At 39.2% G+C, this 20,846-nt stretch overlaps 3 protein-coding genes across 3 annotated transcripts; 2 read left to right on the top strand and 1 right to left on the bottom strand.

The window, feature by feature from the left end:
• Positions 1-913: 913 nt before the first annotated feature.
• Positions 914-7,187, top strand: npy7r (neuropeptide Y receptor Y7). Its single transcript, XM_058650119.1, has 2 exons — positions 914-1,095; positions 4,053-7,187. The coding sequence occupies exon 2, from the start codon at positions 4,080-4,082 to the stop codon at positions 5,196-5,198; it is 1,119 nt and encodes a 372-aa protein (XP_058506102.1). The 5' UTR covers positions 914-1,095; positions 4,053-4,079; the 3' UTR covers positions 5,199-7,187.
• A 1,496-nt stretch (positions 7,188-8,683) lies between these two features.
• prelid1a (PRELI domain containing 1a) lies at positions 8,684-13,299 on the top strand. The gene is made up of 6 exons (XM_058650495.1): positions 8,684-8,827; positions 10,323-10,438; positions 11,096-11,321; positions 11,527-11,640; positions 11,810-11,888; positions 12,354-13,299. The coding sequence occupies exons 2-6, from the start codon at positions 10,347-10,349 to the stop codon at positions 12,473-12,475; spliced, it is 633 nt and encodes a 210-aa protein (XP_058506478.1). The 5' UTR covers positions 8,684-8,827; positions 10,323-10,346; the 3' UTR covers positions 12,476-13,299.
• Positions 13,300-13,382: 83 nt separating this feature from the next.
• mxd3 (MAX dimerization protein 3) lies at positions 13,383-19,215 on the bottom strand. Its single transcript, XM_058650496.1, has 6 exons — positions 19,012-19,215; positions 17,299-17,398; positions 17,076-17,105; positions 16,853-16,967; positions 15,592-15,757; positions 13,383-14,787 (listed from the first exon to the last, which is right to left on the bottom strand). The coding sequence occupies exons 1-6, from the start codon at positions 19,079-19,081 to the stop codon at positions 14,669-14,671; spliced, it is 600 nt and encodes a 199-aa protein (XP_058506479.1). The 5' UTR covers positions 19,082-19,215; the 3' UTR covers positions 13,383-14,668.
• Between the last annotated feature and the right edge of the window lie 1,631 nt (positions 19,216-20,846).

Below are 20,846 nucleotides of genomic sequence, written 5' to 3'. Positions count from 1 at the left end.
TACTGTGATGGACCTATGTCAACTGGGATTGGCACCAGTGCCCCCCTTAACCCTCATGTGGAGGATAAAGTGGTAAAAGATGGATGGATGTTTTCAAAGTGTGTAATTTTTGCTTTACTTGCACCTACTGAAGTTGTCCTATACTTTGAGCTATTCTACAAACCTATTCGGCTCAACCAACATAAAAAGACAGCCTTGAGAGATATACCGAAGTTTATTCAGTTGTTTTTTTTCAGATTTCATGTGAGGTAAAATGGCTTCAGGTCCAATACCATATAACCATATATGTAATAAATCAATTCATGTCAATGACACTCTTTGAATCATGAAATCTGAATTGAAATTCGCGCCCCCCCAAAATGATTGGCATGTAACACAGTCACCTGGCTCTCAAACTGCCCTCGCAAAAAAATAACAATGCATTCAGCAAGAAATTTAATCTCTCCATGAGAGGTCACAGGAGCAAGATTTGTGAGGTCACTGTCTTCGGAGGGAAACAGCTCAGTCTGACCGCGGTTTCGTGCAGGGACTGTATTGTGTTGCTTCACATCTGACACAATAAAAAAACAACAACAGTGAACTATACTCCACTGTTTATCTGACTGAAGAACATAGATCAGATGTGACAGTGACACTGAGCCCCAAATAAAGCAATATATGAGGATTTGTTTTACAGTGTATCGTCGTTCAAAGTTCAAAAATCTGTAACCGGACACAGGGAAAAGAGAGAAATAAGTGGCTTTCAGTAATAAAGTGTGACATATTACTGGAAGAGAGGTGAACAATAAACACATAAAAGTACACAATAGACTAACAGTGATATTCAATTGTGTATATGGAGCAACACACACAGAGTGTCTGCATGTCTTGCCTGCATGCAGCCACAGTAGAATCTCTGGCTGGTGCGAATGTTAGTGGACGCTCTCAGAGACAGAGACAGACTGAATCCTGCAGACCTGCCTCAGGAGCGCACGCTCCAGCCACAAGATGCGCGCTGTGAGCCCCAGCTTGGGAGGAGCTTCGGGTTTTCCACCCGCGTTTCCACGCCAGTCTTGAGTGAAGACTCGCTCGCCAAAGGAGATACAGGGCCAAAAGGTGAGTCCATCAACATGTAGATGACGTTCGTTGACTTTGAGAGGGTTTTTGTGAGTCTAGTTTGGTGACAAAAATGGCAAACCCGACGCGCAAGGTATTCGTTTCTCTGTTGTGTTGTGACCGCGTAATCTGCACTTACTGAAAGTACTGCAGGTGCGTAATGTGAGAGGGGGAAAAAACCTTTAGAAAAGGAAGATGAACAAGTATCCACATTCATTGTGTTCCACACTGTTGTGTGTGCACCTGTCAGGTCGGTTGAATAGGCTCCGGGAGCGTATATGGAGACATTTGAATGCTGAATGCCAATTCAGCAAGTTAAACAAAAGGCGACAAATTACGCACGAACGGAGCATCAATCGCATTTGAGTTGGATTGAGTTATCTCATAATTTGGCGCTCATTAGAATCCGGTTCTTTGGTGTGATTGTGCACCGGCAGTTGTACGGGAACAGACTCCTCACAGCGCCTCAAGTCAAGGATTTGCATCGCTGATGAGAAATGGGTGCTTTGATATATTACTGATGCTTGGAAAAGTACACATATCGCCTTCAGCCTGCCTGATAAATCCACGCTGCGCGTCCCCGTGAGACTGTGGTGACAGAGGGTGCAGGCAGAATGTTCATGCGTTCTGGTTATCAACACTGTAGTTTGCAATGCATCATCTCGTTTTAGGGGGTTGTGTGTATGTGTGTGTGTGTTAACCCAGGACCAGTAGTCCTCAGCCTGGGCCTAATGAGACAGAACTTCATTTTTGAGGCTCTGGTTGAGATTAGATGTGAATTGTAAATCAATTCAAATCAATTTCATTTGAACAGATTAAATACACAAATCTGTGGTCATTACTATCTGTACATGGAGCGTTGTTCCTTACCCTTGGTCCGGGTAAGAAACTGCCCTCAAAAACCATTTAATGGGGAAAAAAGGGGGAAAAACCTGAAGAGCCAGAGAGGATTGATCCCTGCTCCAAGATGAGCAGACGTGCAATAGATGTTGTGTGCACAGAGCAAATCAACAAAACACATTGTCCACAATATACAGCATATGTTAGTGAACAAAGGAATTGAAGGCAATATAGTATATATACTACGTATATATATAGATAAATATATATGTGCATGTATTGTGTGTTGTTTATCTTCTTCTTCTACAATCAAGGATCAAGGGTAGGTTTATTGTCATATAGTGTAAAACACAATAGGAATGATCGTAATATAAAAAAAAATGATAATAAAAAGAATCTATTGTCTGTTCAATGCTCTCCTCTTTAATAATGTAATGTAATGTAATTTATTGTTAGCTTCGTACAGTCAGTGTTACAGTGTGAAGGCTGAATATCTGTCACTTCCAACTGTGCTGGAGCACCCGTGTAGCCTTCAGTCAGCATCAAAACTCAAAAGATCTTTAGTTTGACCCTTGTGAAGCCAAAATGGCAGCCTCTGTAGAGCTGACTCGGTTCTAAATATTATTGTTCAATCTTCAAATTCTGCCAAATGAAAATGATCCTGTCTAAATTTTACACACTGGACCTTTAAATGGCCTGTTGTGACAGACAGTGAATTCTACATTTGTTGAAAGGCTGAGTCACTTGATGCCATTAGTATTAATCTGCTTTATGTAAGTGAAGAGTCAACACTGGCGTTGGTTTAGGTTTTTAAATATGCAAGACAGCATCCAGTGAGAGCCTCTCATCCGGCCTCTCACAGGTAAACTGACAACAGAGTGACAAGATACTTAATTAACAGAAAATATGCTGCAAAGAAAGATCGTTTTTTGCAGACATACAGCACCAGTCTCTCTGTATAGAGTGTTGGCTTACCACACATTATTCCATTAATGAACTGCAGGCTGCATATGCGAGCAGCCACGACTCTAATGATGCAGGTTTGAACTAGCTGACTCCTGCTTCCTCTGTCACTTTTTTTGTCCAGCCTTTAAAATGGCTATTCCTTTAGGCACATTGTTGTACTCAAATGAATACTGGTTGCTATAAGCCATGGGCAAGGCATTTTTTTGAATATGAATAGCACAAGAAGTATGAGCTTTTTCTTTGTATTTGGGAACCAGTGCATTCAAAGCAAGATGGTTTCCTAGCCATTGCCATCTTGGTGAAATGCATGTCCCATTTTCCAAAGAACGTCTCCTTTCTCAATGCGATATTCTGCAGTTGTTGTAATAATTATGCGGCATGTATTAGAGGACTAATCATATGTCCTTCTCAAAGAAAACCACTCTTTCCAGGTGATATGAGGAGGATGATTATGTCGCATCTGCCAAGGAAGATATGTTGTCACTTTTCACTGTCTGTCTTTTTGGTTCATTCGTTTGGGTTTCTTTGTGAGCAGCATAACTCAAACAGTAAATGAATGATTTGGAATTTTCTGGAGATGTGGGTCATGGGTAGGGGAAGGCATTCTTTGATTCTTTTGGTAGTGATCTGAATTTGGAAACTAAGCAGCCTTGGTGGAGGTTTGCTGTCTTTGAGATTTGGTTTCAGTCAAATCTCTTGCAGTTCACATAGTACTGATGAGGGTAAAAAGTCCCTGATGATTAATAACATACTTGGCGGTATGATGCCATTTTGTCCTTGTAATCCTTTTGAGAGGAAGGTTTAAGGTTTATTTTTTTTGGGTGATTGAGGGCATTGCACAGCATAAAAGAGAAGGGCTTATATTAAATGAAAACCCTGAAATGGCCTCAACCCAGGCTTTAAATTTACATGCAAACACAATCTTTGACCAAAGGAAGCCAGTGAGGGATCATGTTCCTCATGAGACTCTAGCTGGTATGTACATATTTAAATGTAGGTTGGTTACTATTATGTGCATTATAAATGTGGAAAGAAATACATTTTTCCACAATAAACAATTTAATGATTTTCCTTTTTAGACCTTGAATGAATAACATTCTGCTTGGTGTGTCTCAGGCAATAAAATGATTATACATTTTTTTCCTTTGCAGGAGCCAGCACAGCTTCTTCCCAGTAAAATGAGCCCACCAGACACATCCAACAGCACAGAAGAGGAAGGGGAGGCTGGTGGAACCGATTCCCTGGCTCTGCTTAATGACAGCATGGGTGTACACCCACCTGGTTTCCACACTGACATCACCAAGCACCTTGGCGTTCAGATCACGCTGATAACGGCGTATTCGCTAATCATTCTGCTGGGGCTGCTGGGCAATGCTCTCGTCATCTACATGATTATTCACTACAAAAACATGCGAACAGTGACCAACTTCTTCATAGCGAACCTGGCCCTTGCGGACCTCTTGGTGAACACTCTGTGCCTGCCTTTCACTCTGGTCTACACTCTGTTAGATGAGTGGAAGTTTGGGGCTGTGTTGTGCCACATGGTGCCCTTTGCCCAGGCCCTCAGTGTGCACGTGTCCATCCTTACCATGACTGTCATTGCTTTGGAGCGTTACCGCTGCATCGTTTTCCACCTCAATCGGCGGCTCACGTGGCATTCCAGCTTCCTCATCATGGCCTTCACCTGGACTATGTCTGCTGTCTTGGCTGCACCCTTGGCCATCTTCAGAGAGTACCGCAACGAAGAGATACCTTCCATCAACCTGCGTATTGCTGTCTGCTCTGAGAAGTGGCCCCATGGCACCAGCAGGGATGGAGTCATTTACAGCCTCTCAATGCTGCTCCTACAGTACATTATCCCTTTAGCCGTCATTAGCTATGCCTACATCTGCATCTGGGTCAAACTGAAGAATCATATCAGTCCATCCAGTCGCAATGACAGCATCAACCGCCGCAAAAAGACCACCAAGATGTTGGCGCTGGTGGTGGTGGTGTTTGTCATCTGCTGGCTGCCCTTCCATGTGTTTCAGTTGGCCAGTGATCTGGACCTGGTTCTCAGGTTCAAGGAGTACAAACTGATATACACGCTGTTCCACATCGTGGCTATGTGCTCCACATTTATCAACCCTCTTCTGTATGGGTGGATGAATAAAAATTACCGTAACGGCTTCCTTATGGTCTTCCGTTGTGAGGATAAGCCGGACACTTTCCACCCAGAGGGTTCGTTCCGGACACGTTCCATAAGAGGGATGACTCTGAATGGCCGTAATGGTGGGCACCCTCCAACTGCTGTATGAGAGGAACACCTTTTTTTTTTTTTGTACTGTATAATATTGTTGAACACACTGAATACACCGTTGTTTCGTGTTGCTTGTGGTTCAAAAGTAGCCTTTTGACTCGAATGGTGTGGTCTTACATATCTTGGTCTCTGAGGGCTTTGCATGTAAATCGCCTTATGTAACAGTCTTTACTTTGTGAATGACACTAGTGAAAATACATTCGTCAAACCTATTGAAATTTGTGTTGAAAAATGTTTACTCAGATGTTAAGTAACTCGGTACAATGTATAATGTGTTTTGTTTGTAAGTAATGTCCAAATAATAACGTTCTCAGCTGCATATGCATTGCCTGTCTGGGGCTTTTCGGTGTGTTTACACTTACACTTCTATGGTCAAATGGTGAAACATTTGATCGAGCTTAAACCAATTATTTTTTCAGTAATTACAGTGTTCTAGCTGAATTGTGCATTTAAGGAATCCAGAGCCGGCTACTGCTGATTTTCTGTCCCGCCAGGAAGTTAATTGTGTTCACCTGGCAACAAGCCGTTCCCGATCAGATGGACCAGCAGGACTCTGTGTCCAAAGGAATGTGATTGAAAAGCGGTGAACCGTGTGAAGTGAGAGCAACAAGTTCTTGATGTCTTCATTAGAGAATGGGATCAGGCACTGGGTAGGGTGTTTTGGAAGAAGTTAAAACATGCAACGTTTTATTTATTACACTTTACTGATGGACTGTATTTTTTGGTGGCGTTTGTGACAGGGGAAACATGAACATTAGTTTGACATTGAGGAAAAATGATGCCTCCATGTGAATGAATAGTAAAATATCTGATAAATTATGTCTGGGTGCAGTATATCATTGAAAGTCACGGCATGCTACAAAAACTGCTGTTGTGGTAAAAAAAATAAAACTTATGGAAAATCTGTAGCTGGGAAACAGCCAAACCAAAGACAAAAGGTGCATTTAAAAAAGAAAGAAAGAAAAAAGACTAAATCAAGTCCTATAATCAAAGTTTCAGACGTGATTTTAAACAAACACCACAACAGTCTAAATAACATTCAGTAAAGTATTTATTGGAGACAAATGTGGCCTATACAGTGTGATTTATTCTCCAGCAGACAGAATATATATGGTGTTTTGTGCTGCGTGTTTCTCTTGACACCCACATTATTGATTGCATAGCTTAGCCTATACTCCTTTTTATGTGCTGCAGATTATTATAACAGCTCTGAGCCTTTAGCAGGACGACCAGCAGAGGCATATTATACTTAGTTCCACGGCATTTAGGCCCATTAGGTGTTAGAGCTAATGTGTAAGGATTTTGCCACATACTGGAGATGCTTTCAGGGTTGATTTTAGCTGTGCAGAACAAATGATGCATCTGTTCTCTGCTACAGTGTGCTCAAGGCGATATGTGATTACCATGGTCTCCAAAATTACCATGGATATGTTTCTTTTCTTTTTGTGTTTGATTTACCTTTGTCTTGTAGAAAAATTTACAATTTTCTAGGTGGTGCACTTTTATGTAATCAAATATTTATTTGTTTTCACAATATACGACCCAAATACGATTATTGTGGCAATTCACTCCTTCCCATAACAGATAAACAGATCCCCTGAAGTCCCCCAATGACAGTCAACCTCAAAAGAACAATATTTTATTTTTTTTGATGGGGGGGGAGCAAAATAACAAATTAATAAATACATTTGCTAATTTTTTTTCACAGCCTTGTTTAATTATCAGAATATAAATTGCGAGGTTGATAGTTTGCCATCTTGAAAAAGTGGAAACCACTGCTCTTTATGTGCATGTTGTACTGTCACATAGTGACCTCTAGTGTTCAAAGTGTATAGTTTTTGTTCTTTTCAAGAATCAAGAAGAATCATGAATTTTAATGGTCATTATGAGGAAAGTTTTGCAGTGACTCCCGGCTTAAAGGCACACAATAAAATAACAAAAATAACAAAACACACTTAAATAAGGCACAACGAAATGTAAAACACAACAAAATATAACAAAATAAGTTCCTTCATTTTTATTATTTTCTACACTGTACATTAATAGACTATGGAGGAACACTTATGGGATTATGTAGTCAAGAAAATTGAAAACTTAAATATGTCTTTGTATTTTGTATTCTTCAGAGTAGCCACCTTTTGCTTTGATGGCAGGTTTTGCACTCTACTGGTGTTCCCTCAGTCAGATTAATGGGGTTGTCACCGAGAATGGTTTTCATTTGACAGTAGTGACTTAATTTGTGGAATTTTATGCCTTCTTATGTGTTTGGGACTATCTGTTGTGTGGGGTTAGGGTTGGTACACAGTTCTACAGTGAATAGCCCTATTCAACAACTGCTCTTGTCCATATTATGCAAATAACCACTCAACTAAGTAAAGAAAAAAAAACGACTGTCCATTATTACTTGAAGACATGAAGGTCAGTCAGTCCGCCTGGAAAATTTTAAGAATTGAATGTGTCCTTAAATGCAGTTAGGAAAACCGTCAAATGCTATAACAAAACTTGCTCTCATGAGGACTGTCCCAGGAAAGAAAGACTTGCCTCTGCTGCAGGGGATGATGAGTTCATCAGAGACACCAGCCTCAGCACTTAACCAGCAGTCCTACCACATACGACCCACTAATCAATTTCATCTGCCTGCCACATAATATCAAGTTATAATCAGTCTTGTACAAAGTACCTACCAGTATATTATCAGAAAATTACTTAGGTAGAAGTTGAAGTCACTTTTTATAATATTACTTAAGTAAAAGTCTTTAAGTATATGACATTTACTGTACTTACGTATAAAAAAGTAATTTTGTGGTAAAAATGTGTTTAAGTTTTATTAGTAAAAGTGTTTTAAAAAGGGGAGGAGTTAGGATTGGGTCGTAGGGTGAGTTGTCTTTCAAACTGGAAGGTTGTGGGTTCAATTCTTGGCCCTGCTAGTCTATATGTGTCCTTGAGCACTTAACCCCATGTTGAAGGGTTTGAGTGGAGTATGAAACATGGGTAAGTGGCAAAACTGTAGTGTAAAGCAGCTCATCAAGACTAGAAAAGCTCTATATAAATACAGATACTTTGTTACATTCCAACACTGCTTATAATGAGTTATTTTTGTATGTTTTCTTTCATGAATAGATTTGTTTTGCATCATAAATAGGTTTTTTTATTATGAATTATATATTGTTCCATATCAAAACAAAAACCTTTATTTTTAAATTCTGTGAAATATCGTCACCTAGTGAAGAGTCGCTTTCTTTCTTTTTCCCCTTGACCAGACCCCAACTAGCCAGACTAGATGCTCAGTGGCCCCAGGTCATTTGAGTTTGAGACCCCTGGCCTATAGTGTGCAAAACTGTTATCAAAGCAAAAGGTGGTTACTTTGAAGAATGTAAAATATAAAACATATTTTGGTTTGTTTAATTTGTTAGTTTGTGATTTTGATGCCTTCAATATGCCTCTAATATATGAATGAGAGGTTATGTCCAAACCATGGATTTAACTTTTGACTGCAGTTACACAGGAAGTGTCGTCATATTTGACCTTCCCTGTAGTTCCACCCACGGTTGACATGTCGAAACAACGGTGAAGTTTAATCCCACGCGAATGTGAAACAGTCACCTCTTGAATGTTTTCGTCACACAGGTAACATACACTCTCTGCCCGCTGCGTGAGTTTGCTCGCTTCAATGTCCTGTCGTGGTAGTTTTTAGGTGCTAACTTGTAGTCATTCATTCATGTGGTTTGCTTCATGCTAGGCTAGTGGCGCTAGCAGCTCATGCTATGCTAATAGAAGAGGAAGCTGAGCAGTGCGTACGTGACGAACGTGACGGTGTTCTTTTTTCGTAATCTTAACTTATTTCTTTCACTGTGTTAATGTCTATTTAAGTGTGTGACCATAAATGTGTCTAATTGTGCTGTTGTGTTTTATTCAAAGGCATTGAATGCGATAGTTGTTTTTGTGTCATCACGACGCTTTTATCTGGCAAATTCTTTAAAAATGTGCCTCTTTGTGCCTTTGATGTACGATGAATCTATAGTAATATATTTACTTAATTTAATTATGATGTACGTGAAATTGGTTTATACATACCACATGCAATATATAGACCAATCTGATGGCAGTGTAAACGCCATATTGTACAGTTTCCCTAAAATGTATATACATACACCCACATTTCCATATATATATATATGTGTGTGTGTGTGTGTTTATATACTACTAAATGAGGTCGACTGACATGGGTCTTTCTGCATTTGATCGTGTTCTTGAGAAATACAGGCAGCCATGCCGATTTATTTATTTAATGCCAAAATGTTTTGCTGTCTTTTCTCCTCATTGTCTGATAAATAAAAATGTAACAGTTTGATAACAAGTGATGCACTAAATTGCTTGACATAAATAAACATACTGAACAGCAACATCTATGTTTTTTGTCTCTCAACTGCAGTGCCTAAAATATTTTTTGATAAAAATGCGGAACAAAGTAAACATTGAATATATTTAAATACAAGCTTCATAGCATAATACAGCTCGAAAATAAACTTGTGCAAACTCAAATAGTTCACTCGTACTATACTTTCTAAGCCTCTTAGGTAAAATTCTCAGAGCAGTGTTTAATGCATCAATAGTCTTTGTATGTTAGATTTGTTGTAGTTTGTCAAGAAGTGTGCAGGATAGAGTGGTGTTTAAATATACTTTTAACAGAGATATCTTCCCTTAAACACTTGGTAAATCTGCCTGTAAAGACGTTTGCTTGAGCATGCCCTTGCACACTGGCATTTTTTCATTAACAAAATGCTTAAGATAGTTTACTTAATCATGATCAATGCCCACCAGTTTGAAAAGTATTTTTTATTTATGTAACCTTTATTTAACCAGGTAAAGTCCACTGAGATCGAGATATCTTTTACAAGGGCGACCTAGCTGGCGAAGAGGTCGGCAACACATGTCACAATAAATACAAGTTGAAAAGACAGATTACAAACAATACATTTAAATAGACAATAATTTAGACATTCCGAACAGTTTGCCAGTTTGGGTCACCTCTTTGTAAATCACCTATCCTGCTTGTTAACGATTGTGAGTGTCGTAAAACTTACTGCAGGTACTAATTCATTCTGTTTGTGTATGTGCACAGGGTGCTGAGTAAACAGAGGGAACAATGGTGAAATATTTCTGCTGCGCAGGTTTACTCAAAAGTACCTGGGACCAAGTCTGTATTGCTTTCTGGCAACGATATCCCAACCCTTACAGGTGTGTGCATTGACAGCAGTTGCTGTGTTTATTCAAATTTTTGTGGTAATGTGATAAGCAGTAGTGAGAGCTGCCAAGCACATTACTTAGTCAGTAATATCACTATATTGATGCTGAATGATATTGGGATTAATTATTTAATCATGTTTATGCCCATATAACCACTTTTAAATCTTGTAATTTTGCATGCAAAACCTTTTTGAACTGATGCGTGACACAAAACTAACCATCTTGGTTCATCTTAATCAGTGCTGTTTACACCATAATGTGTAATAACACAAGACTAAAAGGCACTTTTTACCTTAAAGGTGCCGTTTGTAAAATTGAGCAGCATTTATTGGGGAGGTTGTGTATTGGTGAACCTATGTAGCCTTCATTTATTATCAAAGCTCAAAAGATGTTTAGTTTGTCTATTGTGGGCTCTTGTTTAAACATGGTGGTTCAAAATGGTATGATGATTGTAATTACATTATCTTCAATTTCAATAAAATTCATTTCTTTATATTACATACATTTATATGTACTACATTGTTGCTACCTTATCTCAAAATATATCAGTACTTATATCATGTAGTCCAGCAGTTGAATAAAGTTTGTTAAAATGATCACATGTTGCAGACATTGTCTTTGCTAATTGTAATTCCTTGATTCCCACAGTAATCATGTTTTGACTGAGGACATCATTTTCCGGGAGGTTACTCCATCCAACTGCCTGATTTCCAGGCGTCTGTTGACCAAACATAGTCGAGCACCTCGCTGGATGGAAAAGTACCTTCCAAAGCACATGGCCAGCTCAGCGTACGTCATTGAGGACTCCATCGTGGACCCTCAGGAAAGGACCATGACCACACTCTCATGGAACATCAGCCACGCTCGACTAATGGTAACTCCGTCTTTGGTGTTTTACCACAATGTGGCATTACTACCTCCTTTAACCTTTACCTTTCTTTTACCTTAACCTCTAGTGACTCTAAGGGTAACTAAGTGCCTATATTTTTTAGGCACTCAGCATTGCACAATTTAATGACATGTTGTTGTTGATGTTTTTTTGTTTTGTTGTTGTCTTAATTTGTTGCTTTCTGTGCCAGTCTGTGGAAGAGCGGTGTGTGTATCAAATTAACCCAGAGAACAACAGTTGGACAGAGCTGAAAAGAGAAGCTTGGATCTCGTCCAATGTCTATGGGCTCTCTAGAGGTATTCAGGTCAGTGGAGCACTACAATGTGTAACAGCACAGGGAAGTGATGTGGGGCATCTGAAATGGTGACATAACAGCCGATATGTTTATCTGTAATTGACAAGATAATGCACCGATTTGTTGTTGACACATGGTACACATCCTACAAGAGGTGTTTTCTGTCTTCTCATTCTAGGAATTTGGTCTTGCAAGGTTTAAGACCAGTGTTACAAAGACAATGAAAGGGTTTGAATACGTGTTGGCCAAAATGCAAGGTAAATGTACTAACTCTTTATTCAATTTATTTATTTTTATACCAAATATAGTTAATATATAGATATAAGATAAAGCATAACAGAGACAGTTACTAAGACTAAGGCAGGTGTAAGTAATGACCCTAATCATTTTTGCCATTTGTTGTTATAATTGCTATTAATATGTTGTGAAATAGAAAATAGAGATTCATAAGTGCTCTGAGGGTAGGCTGCTAAGAATCAGGGCTGATCTTAAATGTAAAATATTTGGAATGTCACACATTTTACTATCAGAATAACCTGAAAATATTGATTACAAAATGTTTCAAGTGTGTCCATCCAGCCACCTTCTTTCTGTTGAAACCTAAGTGGCTGATTTAAGTGTGTCTTTTTATGAGACTCTTCCAAGTCTATCAAGGCATAGCCCCAATACATGTAAGCACATTGATTATGCAAATTAAGGTAAATATTGGCTTTTTCCTGCAGGTGAAACTCCATCAAGAACCTTAGCAGTAACAGCTACAGAGCGGGCAAGAGAGACAGCAATGGCAGCTAAGGAGAAAGCCAAAGACTTGGCCTCACATGCTCAAAAGAAACAGTTTGTGTGATAAACGACTTGAATCACTGGTTCTGTAGCTGCTGACACTGAGACAGATTTGTCTTTCCCATCTTCTCATCGTTCAGACCAGCATCAGGGTGAGATAAACTGATCCCAGTCCTGGGTAGACACCTCTGTGAGGAAGCATCCAAATGAAATTGGTGGGTGGACCGTAAAAGGCCGAAGCTGGGATCAAGAGCCTGTTCCAGCCTCCCGTTCTGTACCATGCCAAATATATCAGACCTTTTCTAAGGATTAGATCATCCCAGTTTGACCTGGAGAAAGAAAGTACTGGTCAAATTCTTTACGGCACTAGTTGACATAAAAAAAAAAAAAAAAGATAGGTCTTTGCCTACCTTGATACCTTTCCACAGACTTTTGCTCGACCCATGTGCCTATCAATGTTAATTTGTCATATTATTTTATTATAATTACTTGATTATTAAGGTCCAATTGTCTCAGAATATATATATATATATCTATATATATAATTAATGCACTGTTGCGTGATTTAGTCATTTAATTACTTTCATGTTATATTTTTAGTTCATTAGTTAATCATCCTACAACACCAGCTACTTAATGCTAAGGTTCACTGACTGAAGAAGGGTCCATGTTGTTGGCAGAATAAATGCTCAGCCCTGTTGACATTGTGGTATAATTTGATTGCAATGGAAAATCAACATCTTCACTTGAATTTAAAATGTATATTTGAAGTCAAAATTGTATTGTACATTCAGATTACATCAGATGATACGACCCATGCGACGCTTTGCTCTTACTTGATTAATTAAATATCAAATTGTCAATAAATGGACAGTGTTTTTGTAACCATCTTGCTGTGATGACTCGTGGGTAAGAGAGGAACCATGGAGTTTTAATTCCGGTAAAACAATCATATAAAACGGCTCATAAATATAGAAAATATTTATTCAGTAAAAAAAAAAAAAAAAAAAGATTACACCAGTACAAAATGCTACATAATATTACTGGGCGGAGACAGAAGAATGCATACATACTATTAAAAGCTAATAAGGCATCTTGCATATACAAGTGAAGCACCTTCAGTTATTAAATACATAGCAATGAATAAAATAGATACTTGTAATACAGCATTAATTGCATTATCGTTACAAGTAGGAATGACCTGCCTGAGTGGTGAATGTGTTGCATGCATAATAAACATTTTAAATGACAAATGCACAAGCAGCGTAAGTGTACAGTCGTGACGACAGACACTAAGAGAGATCAGTTGATTTTTAACAGTGAATAAAACTCATTAGATCTGTGCAAGAGCCTCCTATAATGCTCACACGTTGTCTCTTTCACACAGTTCTTGCACCTTCCTCTACGTTCATCTCGCACTGCAGTCTCAAAAAAAGAATGCACCAGAAATTATATTTGGCGGTTTAATGTAATTGCCAGACATAATTGTGCAAATGTGACAAGTTCATTTCTCGTCCGTTTTCTTTTCATGTACCCACAATTTTTTGGAGATTGAAAACAAGTGCAATAATAATAATAATAATATGATCAGTTTGTGCAACAGAAGGAAAAGAACAAAACACATGACTGAACTTACTTGATGATAAAAAAAAAAAACATAGCACAGGTTAATGTTTAAGTGCATGCTACACATGATGTTTGCGGAGATATAAACTTAGTGCTCAAGGGAAGCTGTATAGATCACCAGACCAAATCTGATTTAAGGCAGAATTCAGTATAGACATACTGTAGTAGAGAATAAATTAGAAGCCCTTATGTGGATTAAGAAAAGTCCTTAAAGACAAGTGAACTGTTTGGATCATTGTAGGCTACAGACGCCTCATGGCTTAGGAGGAAAAAAAACAAACATCAGCGGTTGATGCCAATTACACACACACACACACATGTATATGTATGTGCATGTGCTATGTTACATCCATCCCAGCTCAGTGATTTTAACTGCTATTCAGTGCAAATGGACACAGCTCATTCATACCCAACATTATTGTTTAGCTTGTTGTCTGACATTATTTAAAAGTCAAAAGTGACTCCTGTTCAAAAAGAAAAAGAAAAAAAAAAGTGTTCAGCTGTACAGTAACGTCTTTCTCCGCTGTGTCTCGTCCTCCATTTGCTGTGTGTTTTTTTTTGGAATGTTTACCACCTCTTCCTCTCACATCTCAGTGACATAAAGGGAGTTCCTGTAGAGTTTACTGCTCTGTCATAGCCAGGCTTTGTCCATGCTGGAGTAACAGTGATCTGCATCTGTGTGCGTCATGCTCAGTCCGTCAGAGTCCACGCAGTCGAACACGATGCCCTCTACGTCGACCTCCACATCCTCTGTGATGAAACGAGAGCATTGTTTTCAAATGAAAATGTAGTAGTGTGGATATCGCTTGATAGAGTGTAGTAAACGTGGACTGCCAATTTGCTTGAATGAATGAATATCATAAGATCATTTAACACAAACGTGTCAATAACAAAAGAATGAATAGACTGAAGTGCATGGCTTATTTTTGCCTATTTATCTAATTATAATAATAGTACTGAACTGTCAATTCACAAGCTGACTTTTTTTTATAAACCATTTCAAATCATCACTGAGTTCATTCCTTAACTTTACCCCCTAAACACCAGATGTCCAACTTCATTTATTATTCTAACTGCTCTGTTCTGAAGTTCAAGTTTGTTTGCCCCAAATTTCTTAAGCTTAGCTTAAAACAAATTCTGGAAACATCACACCTTGCTCTGTTGACGTCTGCTTCGTTATTATTTACCTGCACAGAACAAAGCCTGTGGACTCATGGTTGCTATTTTTAGAGCTCAAAATTCTAAGGAAGAGAGATTATAGTCTTCAAGACCTGTTGTACGGCCCTTTGAAATAAATCTTGATATGCCGGCTTTTCCGGTTTCCTCCCACAGTCCAAAAAACTGCAGATTTGGGGAAATTGGACACTAAATTGACCTGAGTGGATGGTTGTTTGTCTCTATGTGGCCCCCCGCCTTTCACCCTATGTCAGCTGGGATTGGCACTAGCGCCCCCGCGACCCTCATGTGGAGGATAACACGACAGAAGATGAATGAGTGAGTGAATAAATGACAAAGAGGTCGAGATGAGACGCTTTTCGTGTCTGCGAGACGCACCTCTGTCGGAGTCGGACCTGTCCGAGGACATAGTCGACCCATGACTGTTGTTCCTCATCCTCTCGCTGCCTCTCTGGAGCTGCTCGAGCCGAACCCGCAGCTCTCTCTGCTCCCAGCGCAGGCGGTCCTTCAGCTGCTCGGCGCGCTCATCCTGGTCCTGCAGCTTCTGGTATGACAGGGAGAGAGAGAGAGGAGAACAAGTGAGCAAAATTATAGACAATACGGCCAAATATGCAATACATAAATGACAGATTGTGCAAAATGTCCACTGAATTGAAATTCATTTTGAATAGAGCAGTGTCAGGAATGAACTTTCCAAGCACCAGCCAATCCTATTCATCCATCCATCCATCTTCTAATTACCAACCCTGCCAGCACCAAGTGTTCATTAAATGCAACATGTTAAAAACTCGATGGTAAAACGTGTTACTGGACATCAAAAGTGGAGTAACACAAGGAAACAGATGGAACAGGTTGAGTGAGGACGCCATCGCCACAGCCCTGTACTCTGAATGACTGAGTCATCTGCAACAGCGAGAAAGCAACGTCAGGATGCGTTTTCACTGACTACAGTTCAGCCTTTAATACCACCATCCTCGATATTCTGCTCAACAAACTATCAGACTTAGGTCTCTCCCAACTCACAAGCTCCCGGATCAAAGATTCTCTCACCCACCAGCCACAGACGGTGGAACTTGGCCCCCGTGCCTCTTCCACCCAAACACTGGCATGTGTGCCAAGTCCACTACTCTACTCACTCTGCACCTTCGACTGCAGTCCAGGGAGGGGACAGGGATGAGCTCCAGAGGGTGGTCAATAAAACACAGAAGATCACTAGCTGCCCCCTCCTCCCCTCCCTGAGGGACATTTACACCTCCTGATGCCTCAGCAGAGCTAAGAAACGTCATTAACGTCAGTACACATCCTGACTTCCCCCTGTCTGACCTGTTGCCCCTGTGGCAAACATTACAGTTACTGTTCCATCAGAAACTGGGACAAACTGGGGGACTCGGGGACAACTTCTTCCCTAAAGCCATAACCACACTGAACTCACACATACTCCTCCCTGTGCAATTAAGACAATGTGCAATATCACCAACCCACCTCCCCCTCCTTGTGCAATAAAGGTCATGTGCCATTAACTTACATTTACAGTCCATTAGTATTTAACATTTCTTATTTTTCTGTCAGAATATTGTGTATTTTTTTATTTTTGACTCTATTCCAAAACATCAATAAGAGCATCTGTTGGTGCGTCTACCTTTATGTGAAGCTGAGCTCGTCGCAGCAGGTTGAGGGTGGTGTTCCTCATGGAGTCGGACGAGAGAGGCACTTGTTCCTTGAGCTGCTCCAGGCAGTGCCTCAGCTGAGCTCGTCTGCGAAGCACAACAACAAGCATCCACTCGTGAGGTTTGAATAGGGCGTTAAAGATCGCAATAAAGTCTGACCTAGGTTTCATGTTATGGTCAAAACAAAAGAATTACCTGTTTTTTTCCAGCTCGTTGTGAACTGACCTGCAGCAACGGGGACAGAGACAGAGAGAGAGAGAAAGAGGTTGTTTAGCACTGAGATGACAGAAACTGCTGCCTGGTGATGTCAGTTTCTGAGTTAATTGTGTTTGAAAGGGTTCTTTATCAGAACAGCGTGTCACACTGTGCAGCCACACCCTCAGTGTGTGTCAGTTGCTGCGTTATGTAATGTATTCACCTATTGCCACCAGCAGATATCTTCTTACTCTTCTGTTTGCTCCTCTTATCAGAGTGACCTGGGCTGAGAGGCAGGAGCGAAGCATATCCGTGTTCTGCCTCTGTTCAGGAAACAAACAAACAAACAAACAAACAAATAAAGACCAAACAAATCAGCTGTGTTGTAATGACATGTAGCACTTTTTTAGCTGTGCAATAAATACAGAACATGTATTGTTCACGTGATATCAATATGTATAATAGACATAGCAAAATATATATATATATATACAGATTACAACGAGTGCTTGAACTGTGAAACAGCAGGTACACAACACCCATATACACACATTACAACTTTAACATGTTTTCTGATATGAATTTAACTGTTTTAGGTATTAAGGTTTTTTTTTGTTGTCTAGAGTGGCAGAAAATGTTTTAAGGGGGACATTACGATGTATACTCATATACAATGTTCTCTCTTAATGCCTTATATAACCTACTGCATTGAAGTTTGTGCTAATACCTTTGAAACACCAAAAGCAATTTTCATTTAGCCAAAAAGGTCTATAAAAATCATCACCCATTCTATTCTACGTATAATAAACCAAAGTAATGCATTATTCCTGAACCTACAGACATTAACATTTTACGACCTAGAGGACGTGTGCGCTTTTAAGATGTATGTTTTAAATGAAAATAATACAGAATCTGTTCACAACCAAAGAGAGAGAGTCAGGGGAAAAACTCATCATCAGTTAAGGATGATGTGTGGAACAGAGGAATTAAAATGAACTACTTCAACTTTTCCAACTTAAAAACACACAAACTGGAGAAGTTTTCTTGTTTTAATTATAAGGGTTTTGTTTTGTAAATTATGCGCTGATGGGTACGTACTAAGCTTGAGCTTCAGCCTTTCTTTTTTTGGCTATTTCTTTATGTGCAGAATGCTGCAAACAACAACAATCATGTTTTTGATTATTTATCACAACATATTTTCTTAATATCACGAAGCAGCTCTAACGCTTTCATGATATAATAGTGCTATTAAAAAGTAACAGCAGCTACTTTTGTTATATCTATGTTATTACTTATCTGGAAGCGTTTTGTTTTGTTGTATGTTTTTGCTTTTATTGGACTTAATGCACAGTGAAGCACTTAGAGTTTTGTTTAGATAAAGTTAGTAAGTAAATAAGTAATACTAATAACAATATTATAACAGTGTGTGTTTTCTGCAGACTGAGGACAAAGACATCCTACTGCTGCTGCTGTCATCATCAGCATCTTCTGCTGGACGGTTTGTTTCTGGTTTTGGCGCCATCACGCAGCAATTATCCGCCCTGATGCAAACACTTTCATACACGAATCGGTTAAAACTGGCGGGGCAGCGTTAGCAGAGCTGAATACTGAAGGAAAACTGCACAGTCGTCGTCCTTTATTTCTGCCGCTCTTTCATCGACTGAGCGCTCAGATTGATTTTCAAACTGGCCCAGATTGGCGCCTTTGAGTACAATGATGCCTCCGATATGTAGGTCACTGAGTCAGACGGGAAAGATCGCCTGCAACTATCGCCCTGCAACAATATCACAGAAATTCCCGGGATATTGAGCTGTATTGTGTATGCAAAGTGTGTTCTGTGTGTCCAGTTGGAGCCGCTTCATTGTGCATTCTGTTGTTTAACGATAAGTAACTTCCTCCCCCTTCACAGACTGACAGCTCCCACCAAAATACGCACCTCTCTCTCTTCTCTCAAGAAACTCCGCGGCCCGCAGAAGCACCTGGATGTTGCAAACGTGTCCTTCCATTGTTGATTGTTTTCTTTTCTTGTTTTGAGGGAGTAAATAAAACAGATGCGGGTGATCGAGGTGAAGCGGCTCAAGCGGCTCAAGCGTCAGCAGCCTGGAGAGATGAAGCTGAGTGTGACTGCTGCAGCTGCTGCTGCTGCTGCTACGTCCCCACTCAACACACGACGCCGCCTTTACGCACCCCAAGTAACCTCGGACATTTGAAACTCGTCCTCATGCTTCTCGTCTTTTTTAGTTGTATTCTCTTAAATCTACATTTTGCATCACGACTACATTTTTTAAGAGATATGTCTTATCATTTCATCAAATATTTTAAAGATATCCATTAAATGCCAAGAAAATGTATCGGTTGATCAACATACACCTGTTTATTTAGTACATCAAGATCACATTAATACCATCTACAGTATATTTTATCCATATCGTCATATAAGCATATAATAATCTTCATATAAGCTTGTTATTTTATCTCTTTAATTGCAGATTTTTGTGAACTATATATCAAAACAAACACTTTTAATTTTAAATGGTGTGCAATATCATCCTACATGTTTTTAAACGCAACATCGTGATGGATTATCAAGATATAATTTTAAACTGTAAATTTAGTGGCCCCCCCAGGTCAATTTGAGTTTGGAACCCCTGGAATAGACTCTAATTCTCTATATTATTTACACGATTTGTCATGTGTTGTAATTTATTGTTGGCAAAAACCTGAGCTGTGAATTACTGTTAGTTTAAAGTGACAATAACCACCACACAACGTTTGTGTATTGCAATACTTTACCCGAGCCTGTAAAATGACGAGTTAATTGTGATGTAGACTACTATGATATTACGTATTCTCACCAAGCATATAGTATAGAATATGAGCGCTGCAGCAGACACAATTAAAGTAAACATTATATTTCAGGATTACAATTTCCGAAAGTAATTGAAGGCATCGCAAAACGCCGTAAACGTCACTGTCAAGCCCCCGTCCCCTCCCTCCCCTTCACTGTCTGCACCTTTGTTTTTCAGACATGTATTCATATGACATGACCTTATTTAATCTGCTCAACATGGCCCTGGTTCACAAAACAGGTTTAGCGAAAGTCTAAGTGTTAGTTTGATTAAAACTGTGATTAAACTTAATTTACTCATTTTCATATACATTTGGTGATTGGTTTCATGGTTATTTATGATCATTTCAAAATTTGACTCCATTTAAGGGAGTAGCATAAGTATTTAAGTAAAGCTGACTATAGAGTAGTCACAACTATAGTTTTTTAAAGACAAGTCAGTTACTATATTTAATTGAACATTAATAAAACATTACATGCTACATCACACCCAGTTTTCACCTGCCTCACTTTCAGATCCATATTTTCATCAGTGGCAATTTGTCTCCATCTGGACAAACAAATTTAATCCAACAAACTAATTCAGCGCTTTAATCTCAGTTAAGAACATTAAAGTCTGCCATCGCCAAGTGGAAAGACAACTTGGCTTGTGACCAAAGCAGTTGCTGGTTTGAGAATTGATCCACTCTTTTCTCACATTCAACCTCCTACTTTTAATAGTATCATAATCAGTATATAATGTATATTCAAATCAAGGTTCCATAACAGATTAATTGGTTATGGTCCTATAACACAGATGTTGGCCTCCACCAAACAATATGCTTTCCATTTTATATTGTGCCTAAAGCAGGAAAGCAGCACTTTAAACATTTTCATGTTGTTGTATTACATGTGTTGTATCTTTTAATGTCTATGACAAATGT

This window comes from Solea solea, chromosome 14, assembly GCF_958295425.1.
Source record: "Solea solea chromosome 14, fSolSol10.1, whole genome shotgun sequence".
NCBI lineage: Eukaryota > Metazoa > Chordata > Actinopteri > Pleuronectiformes > Soleidae > Solea > Solea solea.
Note: the sequence above shows the minus strand (reverse complement) of the source record. Positions and strands in the feature narration are given on the sequence as shown.

What these genes read in the sequence shown, in the direction of transcription:
- npy7r (XM_058650119.1), top strand. Translation starts at nt 4,080, where the DNA reads ATGAGCCCACCAGACACATCCAACAGCACAGAAGAGGAAGGGGAGGCT.
- prelid1a (XM_058650495.1), top strand. Translation starts at nt 10,347, where the DNA reads ATGGTGAAATATTTCTGCTGCGCAGGTTTACTCAAAAGTACCTGGGAC. An exon ending in CGATATCCCAACCCTTACAG is followed by an intron (nt 10,439 to 11,095) that starts GTGTGTGCATTG and finishes TGATTCCCACAG; the next exon opens with TAATCATGTTTTGACTGAGG. An exon ending in TCAGCCACGCTCGACTAATG is followed by an intron (nt 11,322 to 11,526) that starts GTAACTCCGTCT and finishes TTTCTGTGCCAG; the next exon opens with TCTGTGGAAGAGCGGTGTGT.
- mxd3 (XM_058650496.1), bottom strand. Translation starts at nt 19,081, where the DNA reads ATGGAAGGACACGTTTGCAACATCCAGGTGCTTCTGCGGGCCGCGGAG. An exon ending in TCTTGAGAGAAGAGAGAGAG is followed by an intron (nt 17,399 to 19,011) that starts GTGCGTATTTTG and finishes TTTCCTGAACAG; the next exon opens with AGGCAGAACACGGATATGCT. An exon ending in AACGAGCTGGAAAAAAACAG is followed by an intron (nt 16,968 to 17,075) that starts GTAATTCTTTTG and finishes TGTGCTTCGCAG; the next exon opens with ACGAGCTCAGCTGAGGCACT.